Source organism: Elgaria multicarinata, chromosome 18, assembly GCF_023053635.1.
Source record: "Elgaria multicarinata webbii isolate HBS135686 ecotype San Diego chromosome 18, rElgMul1.1.pri, whole genome shotgun sequence".
NCBI lineage: Eukaryota > Metazoa > Chordata > Lepidosauria > Squamata > Anguidae > Elgaria > Elgaria multicarinata.
In genome coordinates this window covers 21,193,921-21,213,359 of record NC_086188.1, presented here as the reverse complement: position 1 = coordinate 21,213,359, position 19,439 = coordinate 21,193,921, and the positions used below count along the sequence as shown (strand labels likewise).

The 19,439-nt window shown below is 52.0% G+C and overlaps 1 protein-coding gene across 1 annotated transcript; it reads left to right on the top strand.

Annotated features, from left to right (window-relative positions):
• The first annotated feature begins 3,589 nt into the window (after nt 1-3,589).
• Nucleotides 3,590-18,605, top strand: LOC134410861 (T-box-containing protein TBX6L-like). Its single transcript, XM_063144371.1, has 9 exons — nt 3,590-3,622; nt 8,131-8,263; nt 9,217-9,319; nt 10,282-10,446; nt 11,267-11,413; nt 11,960-12,030; nt 12,363-12,448; nt 16,047-16,186; nt 18,056-18,605. Exons 1-9 carry the CDS (start codon nt 3,607-3,609, stop codon nt 18,545-18,547), a joined length of 1,353 nt encoding a protein of 450 aa, XP_063000441.1. The 5' UTR covers nt 3,590-3,606; the 3' UTR covers nt 18,548-18,605.
• The last annotated feature ends 834 nt before the right edge of the window (nt 18,606-19,439 follow it).

Below are 19,439 nucleotides of genomic sequence, written 5' to 3'. Positions count from 1 at the left end.
TACCAATCCCGGGAGGGCTGCAGTGGTGGCTTCTTTTCTTATTCCAGGTTGGAAGGGAGTCTGTTTAGCATCAAGGGGTGGCAGAGAGGCAACTTTGAGTCAAGCAGTGGGAAAGCGAGAGCCCCCTGTCTCTTTCCATCTGGGTGGGCACTTTACTGAAGTGGGATTCTCTCTCTCTCTCTCCACACACCCCTTTTGTTTCTTTCTACCAGGATCACAGGCAATGTTCAGTTTGGGGACTTACTAACTGGGACTTACTTCTGAGTAAAGATGTGTAGGAGGGCACTTAATGACTTACAGGGGATATCCACAAAACTACTTAGGGGAGAGAAGTCCTTGTTTTTGCAAAATCTGTTCAGCAACAAGAGAAGCTACTGCCAAGGAAAAAGCAGAGCAACACCCTGGTAGCCCCATGTCCAACACAGTCAGTGCAGGGGGCGGGGAGTTGTCTAACCAACAACAACCAATAAAGTGTAGGGGGAGGTACAAAGGAGATCCACCGGTGCAATACTGATTCATAGGTACGCAGGGGAGGAGAGGTGTAAAGATGCATGAACCCTAAAAGTGCACAGGTGTAAGTGATCAGAGAGAGCTTCACATGCTATGGAAATGAAGGGGGATAATAGAAGGGCAAAAGTGTTGGTGTGATGGAGCTTAAAGTCCTCCCTCCCTCCCTTCCTTGGCAGGTTCATAGCGCAATGCCAGCTTTACACGCTGCCAATTTCATGCCATTTATCAGTGATGTATTTTAAAATGGAATAAGGGGGGACTACAGAAGTTCTCCTGTTTGAGCATGGTGTCGTTAAATTGACCCGCTAACATCCATGAGTGACCAGGAACCACCAGCATCTCCTCCTGCTGCTGCCTTCAGGGGCTTCTGTGACTGCTGCCAGCGCTCTGGGGATGGATGGATGGATGGATGGATGGGTGGATGGATGGATGGGTGGATGGGTGGATGGCCCGGGCAGAGCAGCTTCTGGGTTGCTCATTGTGTGGCAGGAAGGGGAGTTTGCTCGTTGTTCTGCATGCCCCCCCTTTTTAACACAAGCGTAGTTAACAAACAGCACAATCCTGTTAGGCCTGTTTACTTGGAAGTAAGTCCCACTGATTTCAGTGAGGCTTACTCACAAGTAACTGTGTGTAGGATTGCAGGAAAAATTAGGTTTGCTTTCAGCAAATCATAACCATTTCAATCTCAAGACTCCACTCCAAGCCATAAGAAACAACAAAACAAGGAAGGAAGGAAGGAAGGAAGGAAGGAAGGAAGGAAGGAAGGAAGGAAGGAAATAAGGAGGTCCTGCTGGGCAAGGAGAACTTTCTCCCCGTTGCTGTGAAGCAGAAAGTGGAGTGGGGGGGGTACAGGGGGATGCTTGACAGAGCTCCTGTGGTTTGCATTTGCCTTTTCTAGGGTTGTCAAGTGGCTGCTAAGTCTTTCCCTTTGGGCCTCAATACTGCTAACTAGTACGGAAGGGAAAGTTCGAAGGAGAAAGAAAAACCCTTTCTCTGAATTTGCAAGGAAAAATCCCCAGGCCCCCTGAACTCCTCTCTTTGCGAGAGAGGCTGCTGACTAGCCAACTAGCAGCAGAGACCCCCAGCAGGCAGGCAGGCAGGTGGGCATGGTTGAATAGATTCCACAATCAGCTCCCAACGGAAGGGTCCCCCCCCCACCCGCGCCACCATTATTGCCTACTGTCAGCTTTCCAAGGGTGCTGTGAGGCCCAGGCTTGGCTACCAGCACTTGGCTTCCCTGACTGCTGGCTCTGAGGAGCCTGAAGTCAAATCTCTTGTGGGGATGTGGCAGGTCTCCATGACTGGGGCCTCCTCCTGCTGCTGCTGCTGCTGCTCCCTCTCCAAGTTCTCTGTGACTGGGGCCTCCTCCTCCTGATGCTGCTGCTGCCCCCTCTCCAAGGTCTCCATGACTGGGGCCTCCTCCTCCTGATGCTGCTGCTGCTCCCTCTCCAAGGTCTCCATGACTGGGGCCTCCTCCTCCTGATGCTGATGCTGCTCCCTCTCCAAGGTCTCTGTGACTGGGGCCTCCTCCTCCTGATGCTGATGCTGCTCCCTCTCCAAGGTCTCCGTGACTAGGGCCTCCTCCTCCTGATGCTGCTGCTGCTCCCTCTCCAAGGTCTCTGTGACTGGGGCCTCCTCCTCCTGATGCTGCTGCTGCCCCCTCTCCAAGGTCTCCATGACTGGGGCCTCCTCCTGCTGCTGCTGCTGCTGCTCCCTCTCCAAGGTCTCTGTGACTGGGGCCTCCTCCTCCTGATGCTGCTGCTGCCCCCTCTCCAAGGTCTCCATGACTGGGGCCTCCTCCTCCTGATGCTGCTGCTGCTCCCTCTCCAAGGTCTCCATGACTGGGGCCTCCTCCTCCTGATGCTGCTGCTGCTCCCTCTCCAAGGTCTCCATGACTGGGGCCTCCTCCTCCTGATGCTGCTGCTGCTCCCTCTCCAAGGTCTCCATGACTGGGGCCTCCTCCTCCTGATGCTGCTGCTGCTCCCTCTCCAAGGTCTCCATGACTGGGGCCTCCTCCTCCTGATGCTGATGCTGCTCCCTCTCCAAGGCTGGCTGCCTCTCTCAGGCCGGTTTGGTGCCAGGCTGCATATAAAGAGTAGGTGGCAGAGAGACACCACCATGGGGCCCAAAGGTAGCAAGAGGTCCCCCCTCTTTGGCGATCCCCTTCCTTCAGGCACTTCTGAGGAAGGCTCAGCAAGCAACAGTCCTCAGAGGGGAGCCTGTGGGGAGGGCTTTGCCTGGAACACAACCGGGGGCGGGGGGAGCTTTGCAGCTGCAAGAAGGGAGCCACCCCATGTTCAGATGAATAACACTTCTGGGCAGATAACCTGCTGCATGGCTCAGGACTTGGATTTGTGGGTTTGACCCTGCTCCGTCATTGGGGACCCGGAGCCAGCCACCAACTCCCTCCACTTCAAGGCTCCTCATAGGCCTGTTGCCAGGGTGAGCTGAGCAGAACCCTCAGGGTACATGCTGTTTGGGGGGGCACAGGGACAGGGCCTGGAAGGCTGCCCCCAAATAGAGGGGCTTTTCACTGTCATTCATGCCGCTTGCCTCTGCCCGGCTCCTGCCAGCAACGCTTGAGGGCAGAGGGCTGTTGCAGAGGCAAGGAAGGGGGCTTCAGCCTGCTGGCTCCGGCAGCTGCTCGTTGTCCAGAGGGGGTGGAGGGCTGCAGCACCCCCTCTCCATGGCTCCCTTGCCTCCTCGCCAACGGGTGCGCTGGCCCTTGCCTTCCAAAGGGCGGGTGGAGGAGACAGGGATGGCATGGAGCCCCTCCCCCAGGAGGCAGGGGACAACAGCACCCCTCCCGGCTCTCTGCGCTTGGGAGCTGCTCCGGGCCGCCCTGGTGGGTGGGTGGGGGGCGGCGGGCTCATCGGGCCTGCCTCGACGGCTGCAGCACGCGCCAGCGCGCCGGCCCCCTTCGGACTTCAGAGGCGGCCGGGCGGGGGGCAGAGGTCTACCCCGGCTCCTCCCCGCAGCTTCGCCTTCATAAGCGCCGCGCGGCCGCCCTCGCCTCCAGGCTGCGCCCAGCGGGTCCCGGGAGGGGTGCAGGCAGCTGCAGCCGGACTCCGGGCCGCCCCGGCGCCCGGGGACACCATGCACGCCGTGCCGGGTAGGTGGCGGCGGGGCTCGCTCTGGCCGGGGAGTGTGGGGCGGCGGCGGCGGCGGCGGCGGCCCCGCTCGGCCAAGGGGGCCCCCTGGGCGGGCGCGAGGCGTCTGCCGGCCAAGGCTGCCCCCACCGAGGGCAGCGAGCTTCGCATCGGCTGGAAAGTTCGCCGGCTTCCCCCGAGGGCGCGCGGCTGGGCCGGGCGGGCGGTGCAGGCGCCGTGGTTGCGGGCGGCGCCTGGCACGGGCAGCTGCCTTGCCCTCGGCGGCCGGGGGAGGCTGTGCCTTGGGCTGGGAGGCGCCCACCCCCTCACCCACCCAGCGCCTTCCCCCTCCCGTGACTGGTGGTCCGGAGGCAAAGGGCTTCTTGCCGCCCGCCTCCCGCGTGCTTCTTTGGGGGGCTGATATGGGGCAGCAGCAGCCCCCCGAGCTCAGGAGTCCTGGGCTGCCGTGGGCTCTGCCGAGCGGGTGTCCGCACGAAGGTCGGCATCATGCCCCTTCCGAGCGCTCAGGCAGGGCGAGCGCCACCGAGCGAGGGAGGCACGCGCGCCCCCCGACCCCGCCGGCTGTTCCGTGCGCCGCGGGCCCCTTGGGGCTGGTGGGATGCGCGGGTGCCCGGGCGCCGGCAGCATCTCCCGCCTGTTGCTCTCGAGGTCCCGCGCTAGAACTCTCGTCGAACGCAGGCCAGGGGAGCGCAGGCCGCGGTCGACCGTCCTTGCTGGCTTGTCTGGACAGACTCCGCTGAGCCACCCGGGCGAGGACCAGGCTCCTGCTGACATGCTAGCAAAGGAGGGGGAGGGGCTGGGGCTGGAACAACCCCCCACCCACCCACCCGCACACATACACGCACAATTCTTAATTAGTTTTCATCAACAACTAATTTTTTATCAACTAAATTGTGTATTTCCCCAAACACATCTCTCAATTCTTTCATTTCAAGTAATACCAAACGAATTTATCCACAAAATTATGTGACATTGACATAAAATACCAAATATTGACTCCTACCTTATACTTAAAACAACTGATTCCTCAAACCGTATGCTTTGACTACAATGTTTTGACTAGGAGTCTGGAAACAAAACCTTATGAAGATAGACGGAAAGAACTGGGCATGTTTAGCCTGGAGAAGAGAAGACTGAGGGGAGACATGAGAGCACTCTTCAAATACTTGAAAGGTTGTCACACAGAGGAGGGCCAGAATCTCTTCTCGATCCTCCCAGAGTGCAGGACACAGAATAACAGGCTCAAGTTAAAGGAAGCCAGATTCCGACTGGACATCAGGAAAAACTTTCCTGACTGTTAGAGCAGTAGGACAATGGAACCAGTTACCTAGGGAGGTTGTGGGCTCTCCCACACTAGAGGCATTCAGGAGGCAGCTGGAGAGCCATCTGTCAGCGTGCTTTAGGGTGGATTCCTGCATTGAGCAGGGGGTTGGACTCGGTGGCCTTATAGGCCCCTTTCAACTCTACTATTCTATGATTCTACATTATTATTATTATTATTATTATTATTATTATTATTATTATTTATTTTAGTATTATGTAATCTGTCCTGGAATCTAAGCATATGCATTATCTTTATCATATAAAGTGTATTCCATGTATTTTAACCAGTCTTCTATCATTGGTCTTGATTCTTCACCTTTTTTTGTGGGGGGGGGGATAGTTTTTCATTTTGTGCTCTTATAATTAAATTGCTAATCATCTCCTGGTATTTAATATACACTCAATTGGTTATATAAGCCAAGAAAAACCTCAGTAGTATTAAGGGAAATTCCTCTATTTGGCTTTCTTTTCAGAGAGGTTAGATACCAATTGTACAGAACCTTGAATTGGTATTGCATTAGCGTATCTAACTTCCTTAATGAATTAGACTGGTGTGTCTGGACTGGGATAAATTTTCCACTAACTTCAGCTGAATTCAGGTAGAATTTAGACAGAAGGGGTGTTGTGTCTTTTTTTAAAAAAACAACCTTTCGTTTTGCAAAAAAGAGAGAGGAAAAACGAAAGACAAAAAGCAAGCAAGAAAAAGTGTGTGTCCTGGTTGCCTTGTTGCATCTTATTACTTGTTTCCAGAAATGTCTTGCCTGAGACTTTGGGAGGAGGCTTTGCACATAGAAGATCTTAGGTTCAATCCCATGCTGGCAAAGACGCTGGAGAGCTGCTCCCAGTTCATATGTCACTGCATTCAGACAATACGATAACCCACCCTGCGAAAATGTGCTGCATTCAAGCAGCACAGTAACCCATGGTGGGTGAGTGTGTTGCGTGAATCTGGCCCATATAGGGTGAGATTGGCTAAAATTCTGCACTCGGCAGCCTCCAAGGCCAGCCCTCTTGGGAGCACGATGTGGTTGTAAGGCGGCAAAGACACAGAAGCGCCTGCGCTGCTACCCTCCCTTTGCTCTCCAAAAGGCGCCAACGTGCCTCTTACCAAAATCTGTTTGTGCTTTAGTCCACTTCTTGATCTTGGTCTAAAGCCCGGGAGCCTCTGCATGTGTCTCTTCCTAGGGCAGAGCAACTGCAATTGTGTATCTCCTCCTGCGGTACGGAGGAGCGTGTCAGAAAGGCAGCCCCATGGGGGCTTCAGAGTTACCTTCCCCTACTAAATTTGGGTGAGCAGGTTGGGATTGGGCTCACACTGAAGGGGGCCTTGGCAGTGAACGTTGGGGACCTCTGCCCTAAAAATAGGGAACCTTTTAGCTCTAGCTTTGAATGCTGTTTCCCCAAAAGAACTGCGTCTAGTGAGTAAGAGAGGGATCCGTTACAAATGGGAGGCTCCAGGGAGGGCTTCTTGCCAGCCTGAATAAAGTTCTGTGAGACTTGGAAACTTGCTTCCTTGCTGCCGCAATTGCTGCCAATTTTTAAAAAGCTCTTGTGCCAAATCATCTCAGCCTGGCATCAGCACCCAGCACTATCGCGGAGCAAATGCATGGTGCCACCGCTGCTGACAACCGCCATTATTATTATTATTGTTGTTATTATTATTATAAAATGGTCTGATGCTCCAAAGAGAGTCCTATTATTCAAATCATCCCAATTTTCTTTTTTCTTTTTTTCTTTTTAAGGTGGCAACACAAGGGCCGTTCATCCGTCCCAGAGGTATGTTGGTTGCAGCAACTGCCTCACCTAACATTTCTCTTAATCCTCTCCTCCACCAAAGTGCCCCCCCATTTTTTGTACCCTGCAATAAAGAACTTTTAGCAATTTAATATTATCCATTAAGTGGGTGTGACTTCTTAAAGAGGTAATTAATCCTGAATTAAAGTAGACGATAGAGGGCCAAAGGCACAGAAGTATGTTGTGTTTTTGTTATATGGAGCCATGGGCATTTCATGCATAGAGCTGAATTGTTTGCAGATGGGTTTTGTTATTAAACGGTTCATAGAAGCATAGAATAGTAGAGTTGGAAAGGGCCTAAAAGGCCATTGAGTCCAACACCCTGCTCAATGCAGGAATCCTCCTTAAAACACACCTGACAGAAGACTGCCCAGCTACGTCTTGAATGCCTCTAGTGTGGGAGAGCCCACCACCTCCCTAGGTCATTGGTTCCATTGTCATACTGCTCTAACAGTCAGGAAGTTTTTCCTGATGTCCAGCTGGAATCTGGCTTCCTGTAACTTGAGCCCGTTATTCCGTGTCCTGCACTCTGAGATGATCGAGAAGAGATCCTGGCCCCCCTCTGTGTGACAGTCTTTCAAGTATTTGAAGGGTACTATCATGTCTCCCCTCAAACTTCTCTTCTCCAGGCTAACATGCCCAGTTCTTTCAGTCTCTCATCGCTTGTTTCCAGACCATCCTCATTGCCCTCCTCTGAACTCCCTCCAGCTTGTCTGCATCCTTCTTGAAGTGTGGTGCCCAAAACTGGATGCAGTACTTATGATGAGGCCTAAACAGTGCCAAGTAGAGGGGAACCAGTACCTCACGCGATTTGGAAGCTATAATTTAGAAAGACAAAGTTGTGAATCTGTTCAGGTTCATTCTCTCTCTCTCTCTGGAGGAAACACAGCAGACAAAGAAAAATGAACAATCCCCATTAAAATTATGGTCATGGATGACCTTTGTTCAGCTGATGGCTACAGGATTTCTGTCATGAATATCTAAAATTGCCTCCCTTTTCTCGTCCTTGCATCATTTTTAATTTCAGGTTTTTTCCGTCTCCTTCCATTAAAAAAAAAAAAAATGTCTGAAGCATTTTCTGAAAGAGAAATCCTGAACACACACCCATGTTCCTTGGGATCCCATTTGTGGGTGATGTAAGTAAGAGCTTAAAAAAATAAGAGGGTGTCTCTTGTCCTTAGGGACATTTTCTTCTGAACTCTTCCTGCTGCAGGAACCTCAAAAGTTAAAATAGTGGTCAGTGTATAGAACCAATCCTTGCAGGCTTCACCTGCAGGGAGGCAATGAGGAGGCAGAGGAGAGAATGAGCCATGAAACTCCCTCTGCTTTCTACCTGCAAAGCCACGGTAGCAGCTTTTCTCACCACTTGGTTCTTCCTTCCTGTCCTTGCAAGACACAGATGCTCTCACTGACCCTTTGGAGGCCTCCTCTTGTCACAGCTCTGTCGTCGTCACCCTTGAGGACAGGGACCTCTGGGCCAAATTCCACCAAGTGGGCACGGAGATGATTATCACCAAGTCTGGCCGGTGAGCTGTGCCCTGTTTTGCTCTGTTCTGAAACCCCCACCCCAGAGCCCCCCGCAGCAGTGATGGAGCACATGCCATGGCAGAAAAGCATTGCAATTGGAGGGGCCCCTGCACCTTGCCTCATACAAACCACATTGTTCTTGCTGAAGAGCAAGCTGCAAATTCCTTCACATCTGCATTTGCCATCTCACTTCTACACCACACTTCCATATTCTGCTTCAGTCCATTCCTTAAAAATGATTTGGCAATGACAGATGGATAGCAGCATTGACAAGGCACATGACCAGGGCCTTGCCCACATATTCCCACCCCACCCCCACTTGGCGTTGTACATGGAATGTGATGCCAGGCACATGACACAAGTCCTGATCAGGAAGACTCGCAGACCCACGTGTGTTGTCAGAATAACTTCTTTCTCAGGATGATTCATTGAAAGGGGATCCCTGCCCTACAGCTACAGTTCCTCTCCTGAAGTGGAAATCAAAGATGCCACTTCTCCATTCCTAGAGTGTTTTCAGTCAAAATCTGGCAAGGTGAATCCATCCTCAGAGTGTCTGACTGCCCCTAGTGGTGGTGGTGGTGAACTCCTGCCCCTTCAGAAGTTGGTGGACTGCAGCTCCCATCATTCTCAGCACCAACGGTGAGGATAATGGGAGTTGCAACCTCAATGACATCTGGAGGTCCACATGTTCCCATCTCTGTCCTAAGAAGACCAGGGAGATGCTGCCATTCACAGGCTCTTATGGGCCAGTGGTCCCTCAAGGCAAGGCTCCTGCTGCCCTCCTTCTTGGCACTTTTCCAACGAAGCTTGCATGGGAAGAAACATGAACGCCATTTGCTTTGGAGTTGAACGCTGTCCATTAGCTGAGGCTGGGTGCTCTCATCGTGGGGCCATTTTAAAAGCTCAAAAATAGAGACACCTGCATGAACGAGGCTGTTTTCCCCTTCTGCAGGCGAATGTTTCCACAATGCAAGATCAAAGTCACTGGCTTGATTCCTTACGCCAAATATCTCATGCTGGTAGACTTTGTGCCAATGGACAACTTCAGGTACAAGGTAAATGCTTTTCTCCATAGGGAAGCACATTGTTTCAGCACACTGGAGGTCTAGGTCTTTGGGGGAGCTTATTTCAAAGCACCCTTGTTGCTTTGTGTAGCCAGTGGGATTGGAGTGGGGGTGTCTGCCTGCTCATTCAAACTAGCATAGCAAAATGTAGGTCCCTGTCTGCAATAAGCAGGAACAGGGAAGGTGGTGGGGAGTGGGGCTCCGTCTTCAAACCCCCCCCCCATCGGATACCAAAGTCTTTTCTTCTGCAAGAGCTCCAGACAAGGTTGTTGAGAGAAGAGGTGGGATGGCTTCCTCCTGTGTTTTGAGGCAGCTGGAGCCAGTCAGGGTTGCAGAGCCCTTGTAAACGTGCAGGTAACTTGTAGAGCAGCATTTCCCAGCCTTCAGAGCACTCTGCTTTGTTTCAAGTGGGAGGTGTTGATCTCTGTTGTGCCCCGCGTGAGCCCGTGGCTCTCCCATCCTGCTGCACTCCTGCTGTGCGAGTTACATCTCTGTCTCAGGAGTGATGGCACAATCCGGTTGCCTCTGATGCAGGCAGCACATCCACATGGCAGCACCTTTCAGTGGCTGGATTTCCAAACTGGGCTGCAAGAAATACACCCATAAAATGTTTCTCACAGCCCAGGTTGGAAGCGGATGTTGTGGAGAAGTGGATGTTGTGCTGACTGATCAGTGCAAGCGCAACTAGAAGTCATGTCCGCTGGGCAGTACCTGAGAGCGCTCAGCCTGACTTGCAAAAGGTGTGCAATAGGTGAGATTTCTTGCCACTTCTCTGGCCCTTTCTACACCTAAGGGTTATCCCAGGAAAACAGAGGGATCGTCCCTGCCTGCTCCCAGGATCCCCTGTGTGGCATTTGGATGCACAGGGACAATCCAGGGGCGATCCTGGGATATAGGGCTGGTGTAGACGTTCCCTCCCTCTCTCTCTCCCTCCCTCTCTCCTGCACCCCCAGTGGAACAAGGATCAGTGGGAAGTTGCTGGCAAAGCAGAGCCCCAGCCCCCCTGCCGGACATATGCCCACCCGGACTCCCCCGCGCTCGGCGGCCACTGGATGAAGGAGGCCGTCTCCTTCCAAAAGCTCAAGCTGACCAACAACACCCTGGACCAGCATGGCCACGTATGCATGTTGAGATGGGGGGAGGCACTTGTGCAGGGAAATGGGAGGGGGCTAGGCTGGGGGAGGAGGGGTTTTGGCGCTACCATGGATGCGGATAGTTTTCTGCCCAAAGCCCTGCCTGTTTCCCTCTCTGCTGCACCTCTAAATGGCACCCAAAATCTGGCATCTGAGCCACATCACCACAGCGGGATTGCCCAGGAGCAGGAGAGCATCCCTAGGGTTGCTCCATTCCCTGGAGAAGGGAAGCCCCACCCCCACCCCCACCCCCACCCCGTGTTCGTTTAAGCAAAGCTTGGTGGCCCTCCTGCCTCTCTCGCTCCACCGAAGATGCCTCCCGCAGAAGACGCCCTTCTCTGCCATCTGTCCCTCTGGCCCCATCCCCATCCTGGAGCCTTCCAGGCAGAGGCGTCTTGGCCAGCTGCCTCTTTCAGCCTCTCTACACGTCTTGAGCAAAGCCATTAGTTCCTCAGATCTTCTGCACCCATGATGCAGCCTTGGAATGGCTGACATAAGAATAGCTGGAAGTGGTTCAGGGCATGTGCAGAGTGCTTTCAGACATGGTCATGCGTCCATTTTAAAGGTAACATTTGGGATTTGGGCATTGTGTCTGGGACCTTGAGCATCCCAGGACCAGAAGCTCTCCACCCCCAGCAGCACGACAGTTGGCATGCAGAAAGGGCTCCGTCCACATCCCCCCACACCCACAGGGCACGGCTGCTGGGGTGAGCAGCCCTGGGGTGAGCTGCTCCCTCACTGGGGTGAGGTCTGCCAAGTGAATCTCTCTCTCTCTCTCTCTCTCTCTCTCCCCTGCCACCACCAGGTCATCCTTCACTCCATGCATCGCTACAAACCTCGTTTCCATGTCATGCAGGCAGATGACTTGTTTAGCACCTGCTGGAGTCTCTTCCAGACCTACAGCTTCTCAGAGACGGCCTTCACCTCAGTCACTGCATACCAAAATGAGAAGGTGGGATCTTGTTAGTGCATCTGCAGATAGAAATGCAGCCTGGTGCCAGTCTTGGAGATCAGACCCTTGGCAAGAGGGCAGAGGCTGGCCATGGACAATGCCGCTGCTGCCGCTGGATACCCCAACTTCTCCACTGCCCAGCTGCACCTCAGCCTGGCTCCCCCTGCAGCTCCAACGCTGTGGCCCCTACACCTTGCCACGCCATGGTGGCTTCTCCAGTTGTGGGCCTGCATTCCAAATGGGCAGCATTTCGAGCCTGGACATGTCCTCTTGGGCACCAGGCATCTGTTTGTTCGAACTGCTGCCTGTCACGCCTTTTCCCTCTGGCAGCCCCAGCAAAGCAGAGGCGTGTGAGCAGAGCCCAGTTCAAATCCTGGCTCTGCACAGACTGCACATGTTCTGGGATGCTGAGACTTTTCCGCATTTATCTGCAAATGCAGAAAAGGGTCCTAAACCACATTGCAAATACTGTATGGGGATAAGGAAAACTCTGGCCCTGGAAGTGGGTGTGGGTGTTGACTCCAGACTGCCTCTCTTTCTTTGAAGATCACAAAACTCAAGATCTACAACAATCCTTTTGCTAAGGGCTTCAGAGAACATGGGAAGAATACACTGAGGTACGTGTGGAGGTCTCCCCTCTCTCTGGCTGCTGGTGGGAGCGGTGCTTGCACAGGACGGTGCTTTGGGTGAAGGGGAGTCTCCTCGGTTTGCTTCACTTAATGGGGGCAACCTGGCAGGGCTGTGGGCCAGTCTGGGAGCAGCACAGTGCAAACAGTCCCTCCAGCTGCCTGCTTGTGCTGTGGCCGTCCCTCAGCCTCTCTGTGACCAGCCCTGCAGGGAGGTATTGCAGCCGGTAAGGCACTTTGCCAAAGCGCTGTCTAGCAGGATTTTGAAGGGCTTCTAGAAGCATTGGCTCCAAAATGTCCACCATTTGGTGCCCTTTTCTCAGGGAGGGGAGAGTCCAGCGGAACAGCCCAGCCAAAGGTCAAAAGAGGACAGTGATGGAAGAACCCAAATCTGGTGTGCAGCAACCAGGTAAGATGAGCAAGTGACACACTAGAGTGGCATTTCCGGAGCATGTGTCCTGATTGTGAAAAGGGGGCAGCCTAGAAATGGTTTTAGATAGGTAGATGTTTCAATAGATCATCTTCCTCATGTTTGGGGTGGCCCAAAACTTATTGTGGGGTGCACACCTTTAGTTCCTTATTCATGTACATATATTTCATGTACATATATATGTGTGTGTGTGTGTGTGTGTGTGTGTGTGTGTGTGTGTGTGAGAGAGAGAGAGAGAGAGAGAGAGAGAGAGAGAGTTGGGTGAACTCACGCATTGTCAATTGTTATGAGCCCACAACAACCCACCTTGGTAGACAAGCTATGCAGATGATCAGGTTTACCGCGGGTTGTTCTCTTCCTTCACCCTTGGTTCTCCAGCCAGCAGAAGCACATATCCCAGGGCACTCTGCAATACAACCCATCTTGTCTGCCTGTCCTGTCCCCACTTTGAACATGAACCTATTTTTGTGCCCCGCCTTTTTTCTTTCCAGGCCCCAACATTTGCACAAAATATATGTATTTTTCAGCCCCAGGACTTTCCGCAAATGTCTTCATTTATTATTATTATTATTATTATTATTATTATTATTATTATTATTATTAATAATAATAATAATAATAATAATAATTTCACAGTTGCGCATGTGCTCACTTGTGGCTGTTAAAAATGCCTATTACCTTTGCTTATTGCCTTGCATGCTTCAGCTGTTAAAGGAAAGGAGCTGCAGTACGAAATCGACATGGTTTGACAAGACAAGGCTGCACATAGGCTCATTTGACAACTGTTGACAGTTGACAGGTCAAGAAAAGAGGATTAGATTCCCTTCCCACCAAGTTTATCCCTAGGGTTCTAAGTGTTGAGCTGGCACTTCAGGGGTGCCGTGCTTCCATTCTGCACTTCCAGGAAGTCCTTCTAAGGAAGAGCTCTCTCCTCTTCTCCACCCCCACCCCTGACATTTTTTGGTTACTGCAAGTGTAAGATGCAAAAAAGGTGGGGGGGGGCATAGATCTCCTTTAAAAGGATTTGCCACAGACTGGGGAAAATGTGGCATGGATGCTGGGCACCCCCAAGTGTCAGCTCAACATTTAAACCCCGGGGGATCATCAGGGCCGGTGCTACCATTAGGCCAACTAGGCAGCTGCCCAGGGCGCAGACCTCAGAGGGGCGCAGTGCTGCCCTTTAAGGGTCACTGTTTTATACAAATTAGCTGTTTTCAGAAAAAACATAATAAAAGGAAAATACAATTGTTCAGAAACTCTTCTTGAACAGCTGGATCGAAGTTGGCAATTTTGTGTGTGTGTGCAGGTAGGTCACCTTGCCTAGGGCACAAAATAGTCTGGCACCGGCCCTGGGGTCATCTTGCTAAGTGGCCAATCTTCACCCCTTTCCTCAACCTGACACAGTCAACAGCTATCAAATCAGCCAACACCCCCCCTCCTTTTGACAATTGGTATGTTTCATGCTGCATTTCATTCCCTTTCACAACTGAAAGGTACAAGGCTAGATATATTTTTGACAGCCACAAGTGCACACTTGCACAACTGTGAGAAGCCAGCAACAAATAATATTTTTTTAAAAAAATGAAGACACTGGCACAGATTCCTGGGGCTGAAAAAATACAGTTATACAAATACATATTCCAGCCCCATATGCACAAATGTCAGGGCATGAACAAATACTTTAAAAGTGTCAGACACTCCAAAGTGCCATTTTAGAGGGGCTGTCATTGTGGCATGGGTGAGATTGGCAGTGGGTTTTTCCCCCTGCTCTTCATAGAATCATAGAATAGCAGAGTTGGAAGGGGCCTACAAGGCCATCGAGTCCAACCCCCTGCTCAATGCAGGAATCTTGCTGAGCAGCTTGCTGTCTGATCATCGCAACCCATGATGGGTTGGTTCTGCTGGGTTCAGATGCCACACCAACCCACCCTAGGTTAAACAACCCCAAGAACTAGCCATGTTTTGTCAGGGTGGTTTGCTGGGGGGGGGGGGGAAATAAGCCACCCTGTGGGAAGCTGTCCATGTTTGGATGACACAACAACCCATCATTGCTTGCCTCACACAATAACCCAGGATGGGTTGCCATGTTGTGCGAACCCAAGCAATCTCTTGTATCTAAAATCAGCGTTGGTTAGACATGATATTGCACCATTAATGGCATGTGGGCCGTCACCCATGATGTGAGAATGTGTTGCACCCAATCTGAGCTCTGAGCTGGATGCAGCGGTGAGCCAGGAAATCTTGACAGTGACTTGCGTTAGTTATTGTAAAGGAAATTTGTTCTTTTTAATGATTCTTGTGCTATTAATAAAGAGATTCAAATAACCTTATTAAATGTTTGGAAAGCTTTTTTATTTTTTAAAAGATCCATTTATTCTGCAAATGCAGAGATATGTTAATATCAAGTGACAGTTAGTTTTCAGCCATTTCCAATTGGGGATGACCCCCCCCCCCAGCCCATTTTACAGTGAGCTGTACAGTGTATGGGTCACTGCAAATGGATGTTTATGTTGTCTGCTATGGAATAGGCACAAGTGCCCACTTTTACACGTCACAAAAAACTCCACACATCTGGATTGTTCATCACAGTGGAAGCTGGCTGGCACGGGTGAACAACCGTGTCCCTCGGCTCCTGCTGCATTTCCAACAACCCACAGTTTGTTGGCAATGTGCCAACTGGGTCTGAGCCGCTCGCTTCTTAGCCTCATCAAATTGTTCTCACCAACAATAACTCTGTTTGCAATTATTGTAGGGTTCCTCCTTATTTGACTGGCCTGGGGCTGCCTTTTGCTGGAGACTTGGCTGTGAGGCGGGGCCAGAGGGCAGGGCAGGGCACGCGCCTGATGGCCCAACGGGACCCCCACCCCAGCTGCCCAAATGATGGCACTGGTCACGGCATTCACAATTCCATCACTGCCACATATTAGCCCTATATAGATGTGATCAGGGAAGGTGCTTGTAAGCCCCAAAGAGTTCATGCTCTAATAGGTCAACTTCATGGTCTAAAATGGGGATGTTGGGAGTGGGGCTGGAGCACGCGCCCCTCCCATTCCAACTTTAAGCCCATATGCCTGCTTGCTTGAACATCTCAATAGGACTATTGAAACTAAGCAATCAGAGTATTACTAGTGGGTTTTGTTTGATTTTAATAACCAGAGTGATTGTGCACTGCTTTTGGCTTCAGGAACCAGCTAAAAAGAGTTCTATGCTAAGGAAATTCTGCTCCCTCGAAAAGCTGAGCCATGCAGTCTGTACAAAAATTATGCCAGTATGCACTAGTGATCTTATTTTGCAGAATTCACTCTAGTTCTCTTGCATCCAGTCACCGTTTGATTCCAGCAGCCTGCTGGTGGCTGCAGGCCTTGCGTGCACCCCCTCAGGCCGCTCTCTGCAGCTGGCCCAAGGCCTCAAGAGTGCTACGAATATCGGGCAACAGCCAGGTGCGCCCCATGCTGTAGAATCCAAGCCTCTGGCTGTGCAGGGCAGCAGCAGAAGGAAGGAGATGGAGCCCTGCACGCTAGACAATGGTTGCCCTCTGATTTTGTTCCCTCTCTCTCTTTGCCGTGCGGCGCGTCAGATCTTCCAAGGGATGAAAACATGGAGGGGCTGAAGGAGAGTGACCCCATCTGGCACTTGGATCAAAACAGCCTGCACCCAGCCCCCGCAGGGCCTCCAGCACAGGTGGAGCAGAGAGCGCCAACTGCCCAGGACCAGCAAGTGCCACCGCCTCCAGCCACCTCCTCCTCCTCCTCCTCCCCCACCCAAGCCTACAGGCAAGAGCCAGCCCATCTCTGCTGGGCAGAGAGGAAAGGGAGGGGGGAGTTGTAACGTTGCTCCAGCTGGCAACTTACTAGGATTTGGGCCCCCTACTTTGTGACGGGAAGCTTTACGTTCGCCAATGAAGCTCTCACGCCTGTTGGGAGAAATAGCTCAGGCGGAGGGGCGCTGTGATTCAATGGCGGTGTGGGGATGTCAAGCGAAGCCATGTTTTTGCACCCTAACAGGACTGGAAAGCATTTGCTCTGTGATATTTGTGGTTCAGACCACTGAGACAGATGTGATCTGTGATTTGATGGTGGTGTGGAGAGGGCCCTGTATACAAACCCTGCGAATGCAAGAGGACCCCTTTTACTCAAACTGACTTTTTTTTACACACACACACACACACACACACACACACACACACACACACACACACACTTGTGTTCTGTCTCTTTTCTTCTCTTTTCCTCTCTGGCCTACCATTCGCTTTGCCTCTCTCTCTCTGGGGCTGGTTGCTTCTGCTTTTCTGCCAACCACTCCTTTGTCCGCTTGCTTTAACTCCCCTGCCCGCTCTTAATGCACACCCAGCAAGGCATGGGGAGGGTTCTACAAGTGCTGCCACTCCACAAGGATGAGAGCCAAGTGGCTCCTCTCCAGAAGCGCCACTCCCGGTGGCAGGGCAGGCACTATGGAGCGCACACCTGCCCCCTCCCCCGGCCAGACTCACTCTATGGGAAGGGGACACAGTGGCTGGATTTGGACAAAAGCGTCATGGCTGTCCCCCTTGCCCTGGCTCATGTGACCACCATTTATATGTTATAGCTGTCTAGATTTCAATTAAATATAAGGAAAAACTTCCTGACAATAAGGTCTGTATAACAGTGGAACAGGTCACCCAGGCAGGTTGTGGGTTTTCCATTCCTGGAGGTTTTTAAGAAGAGGCTGGACAGCCACCTCTCAGGGATTGGTTTTCCTGCACATTGCAGAGGGTTGGACTAGATGAACCTTGTGGTCCCCTCCAACTCCACAGTTCTATGATTTGCACTGCAGTGCAGGTTGGTGTGTCATCTGAACCTGGGAGAAGGCATTGAACCCACCTTACAACCCACAATGTGCACCTGAGGTCGTAGGGTGTGTACAAAGCTCCAACCTGCCACACCACGTTCAGATCTTGGTGGTTTGCCCCACACCTCTGCTGGCTTTCTACTTTCATAACTGGAATTTATTGCTGTCATTGGGTTTGTTTACCTGTAACACCAATTTATTTACTAGGAGGTGGGGAATTTGTTTATAGTTGTTTACTAGAAGACAAGGAAGCGTTGCCTGTGCTAGTCTCTTTGCCCTGTTGCGAATCTTCCATGGGTACTTTACTCATTTGTTTACTAAAAGAATTCTGTTTACCTTGGTGCTTTGTCACTGGGGCTCCTTGTGGTGAGGAGATGGCCGGATGCTGCGGTTGTGGGAGTAAAAATGGAGGTAGAAGCTCAAGTGGGCCAAGCAGGTTGAGCAACGAAGTGTCAGGATCCAGGCAGGGGTCGATAGTTGGTCCTTCCACAAAGTCTGCTCAGCTACTCCCACCGTTGGCGTCCGTCCCTTCAGCAACAAACTGGCTCTAGAACAGCCTTCCCCAAGCTGGTGCCTTCCAGATGTTTTGGACAACTCCTATCAGCCCCAGCCAGCAGGGCCAATAGTCAGTTGTAGTCCCAAACATCTAGAGGGCGCCAGCTTGGGGACGGATGCGTCCTGCCCCAATAGGACACCCCCAACGTTGCATAAAAGGAAGCCTAATTATGACTCCAAGCAGGCTGCTTCTCAGGACAAAAGCCACCCAACCTTCTCTGTTTCCTTCCTTCTGTGTCCTACCCCCACCCCCACCCCCTCCACATGCCTAGGTTCCCTGAGGCAAGTGATGCATCCATGCAAGCTTCCCTTCGGGATGCCCTGTCTTTAAATGAATTTTGGACCAGAGCACACCAGCTGGACGTTTCCATGGCTCCTGAACAAGACTCCAAACGACAAGAAGGTTTCTCCACAAATCTTCCATCCATTTCCACTCCCCTGCCTCCACTGCAGGACTACTCTGGGATGGCTGGCAATGCTGTAGACCCTGCAGGCAAGCCAGGAGCCCGAAGGCCGATGTACAGCAGCCCCTACACCCGTGACCAAGCCTTCGGCCAATGGGTGGTTCCTCCGCAGCCCCAGTATAGAGCCCTGAGCTACTCAGCTTTCCCCACAGACTTCGGGGCGCAGGGGCCCCCTGGGAGCAGCATGACAGACTGGAGCCAATACCCCTTGTGCCCTTACGCCTGCTGGTGAAAGGTGGGCAAGGAAGAAATGTCCTAGACTGGGGAGGACCATCACGGACAGGGCGGCAAGCAGCAGCTGGAGTCCTGTCCCCCAGGAAGCATAAAGGGGTTCCCCATCACGACTGCGCTCTGCACCGGCCTTATCTGCCGAACAGCAGCTACCTGGATTCTTTAGAATTTGTGCCACAGCTTTGGCTCAGACTTTGCATAGGTGTCACCCTCCCCTCCCCTGCGTGTCTTTAATAAAGTGGCAAACGTTGTTCTTTTGGGGTTTATAAAGCTTACTGACTACACACACTACAGGAAGGGGAAGAAAGAGCCATGCGTGTAGATGTTGGGGGATGTGCACCCACCTTGTAGTTCCCTTACTAAAAAGGAGTCTCCTCTTTACACCACTGCTGAATAAAGTATACTTTCAAGGAGGTACATACAGGACTAAGAGGCGTCTTTGCCACCCTGTCTGTTTCTCACACACACATGCACCACCTGCATTTTGGCATAAGTCCCCAGGGATAGCAAATTCCGTCATTTGTTCAAAAATATCCAGACTGGTTTGCTATATGCTGAAGAGAAACACTGCACTACATCGCCAATAGTCAGCAGTGGAGGGGACTGGCCCTGACTTTCAGGAACAAGCCCTCATTTCTGAAAGCAAGACCTCCAAAGCTCAGCAAAAAGCAACGCCCAAGTATTCGTCAACCCTTCAAGGCTTAATTTCCTTTAGAGAAGAAAGGCTGCAGCAGGTGCCACCGCCGCCCCATTTCACAGCAGGTGATCATGCCCTGCTCCAAACCCAAAATCAACGCTGGAAGAGGAAAAGGGAAGGGAAGCCGAGTGGCCCAACTGAGGTGGCTCCGCTGCTTTAGTTGTCGGCACATTTCGCCTCCCTCCTCGCAAGCAAC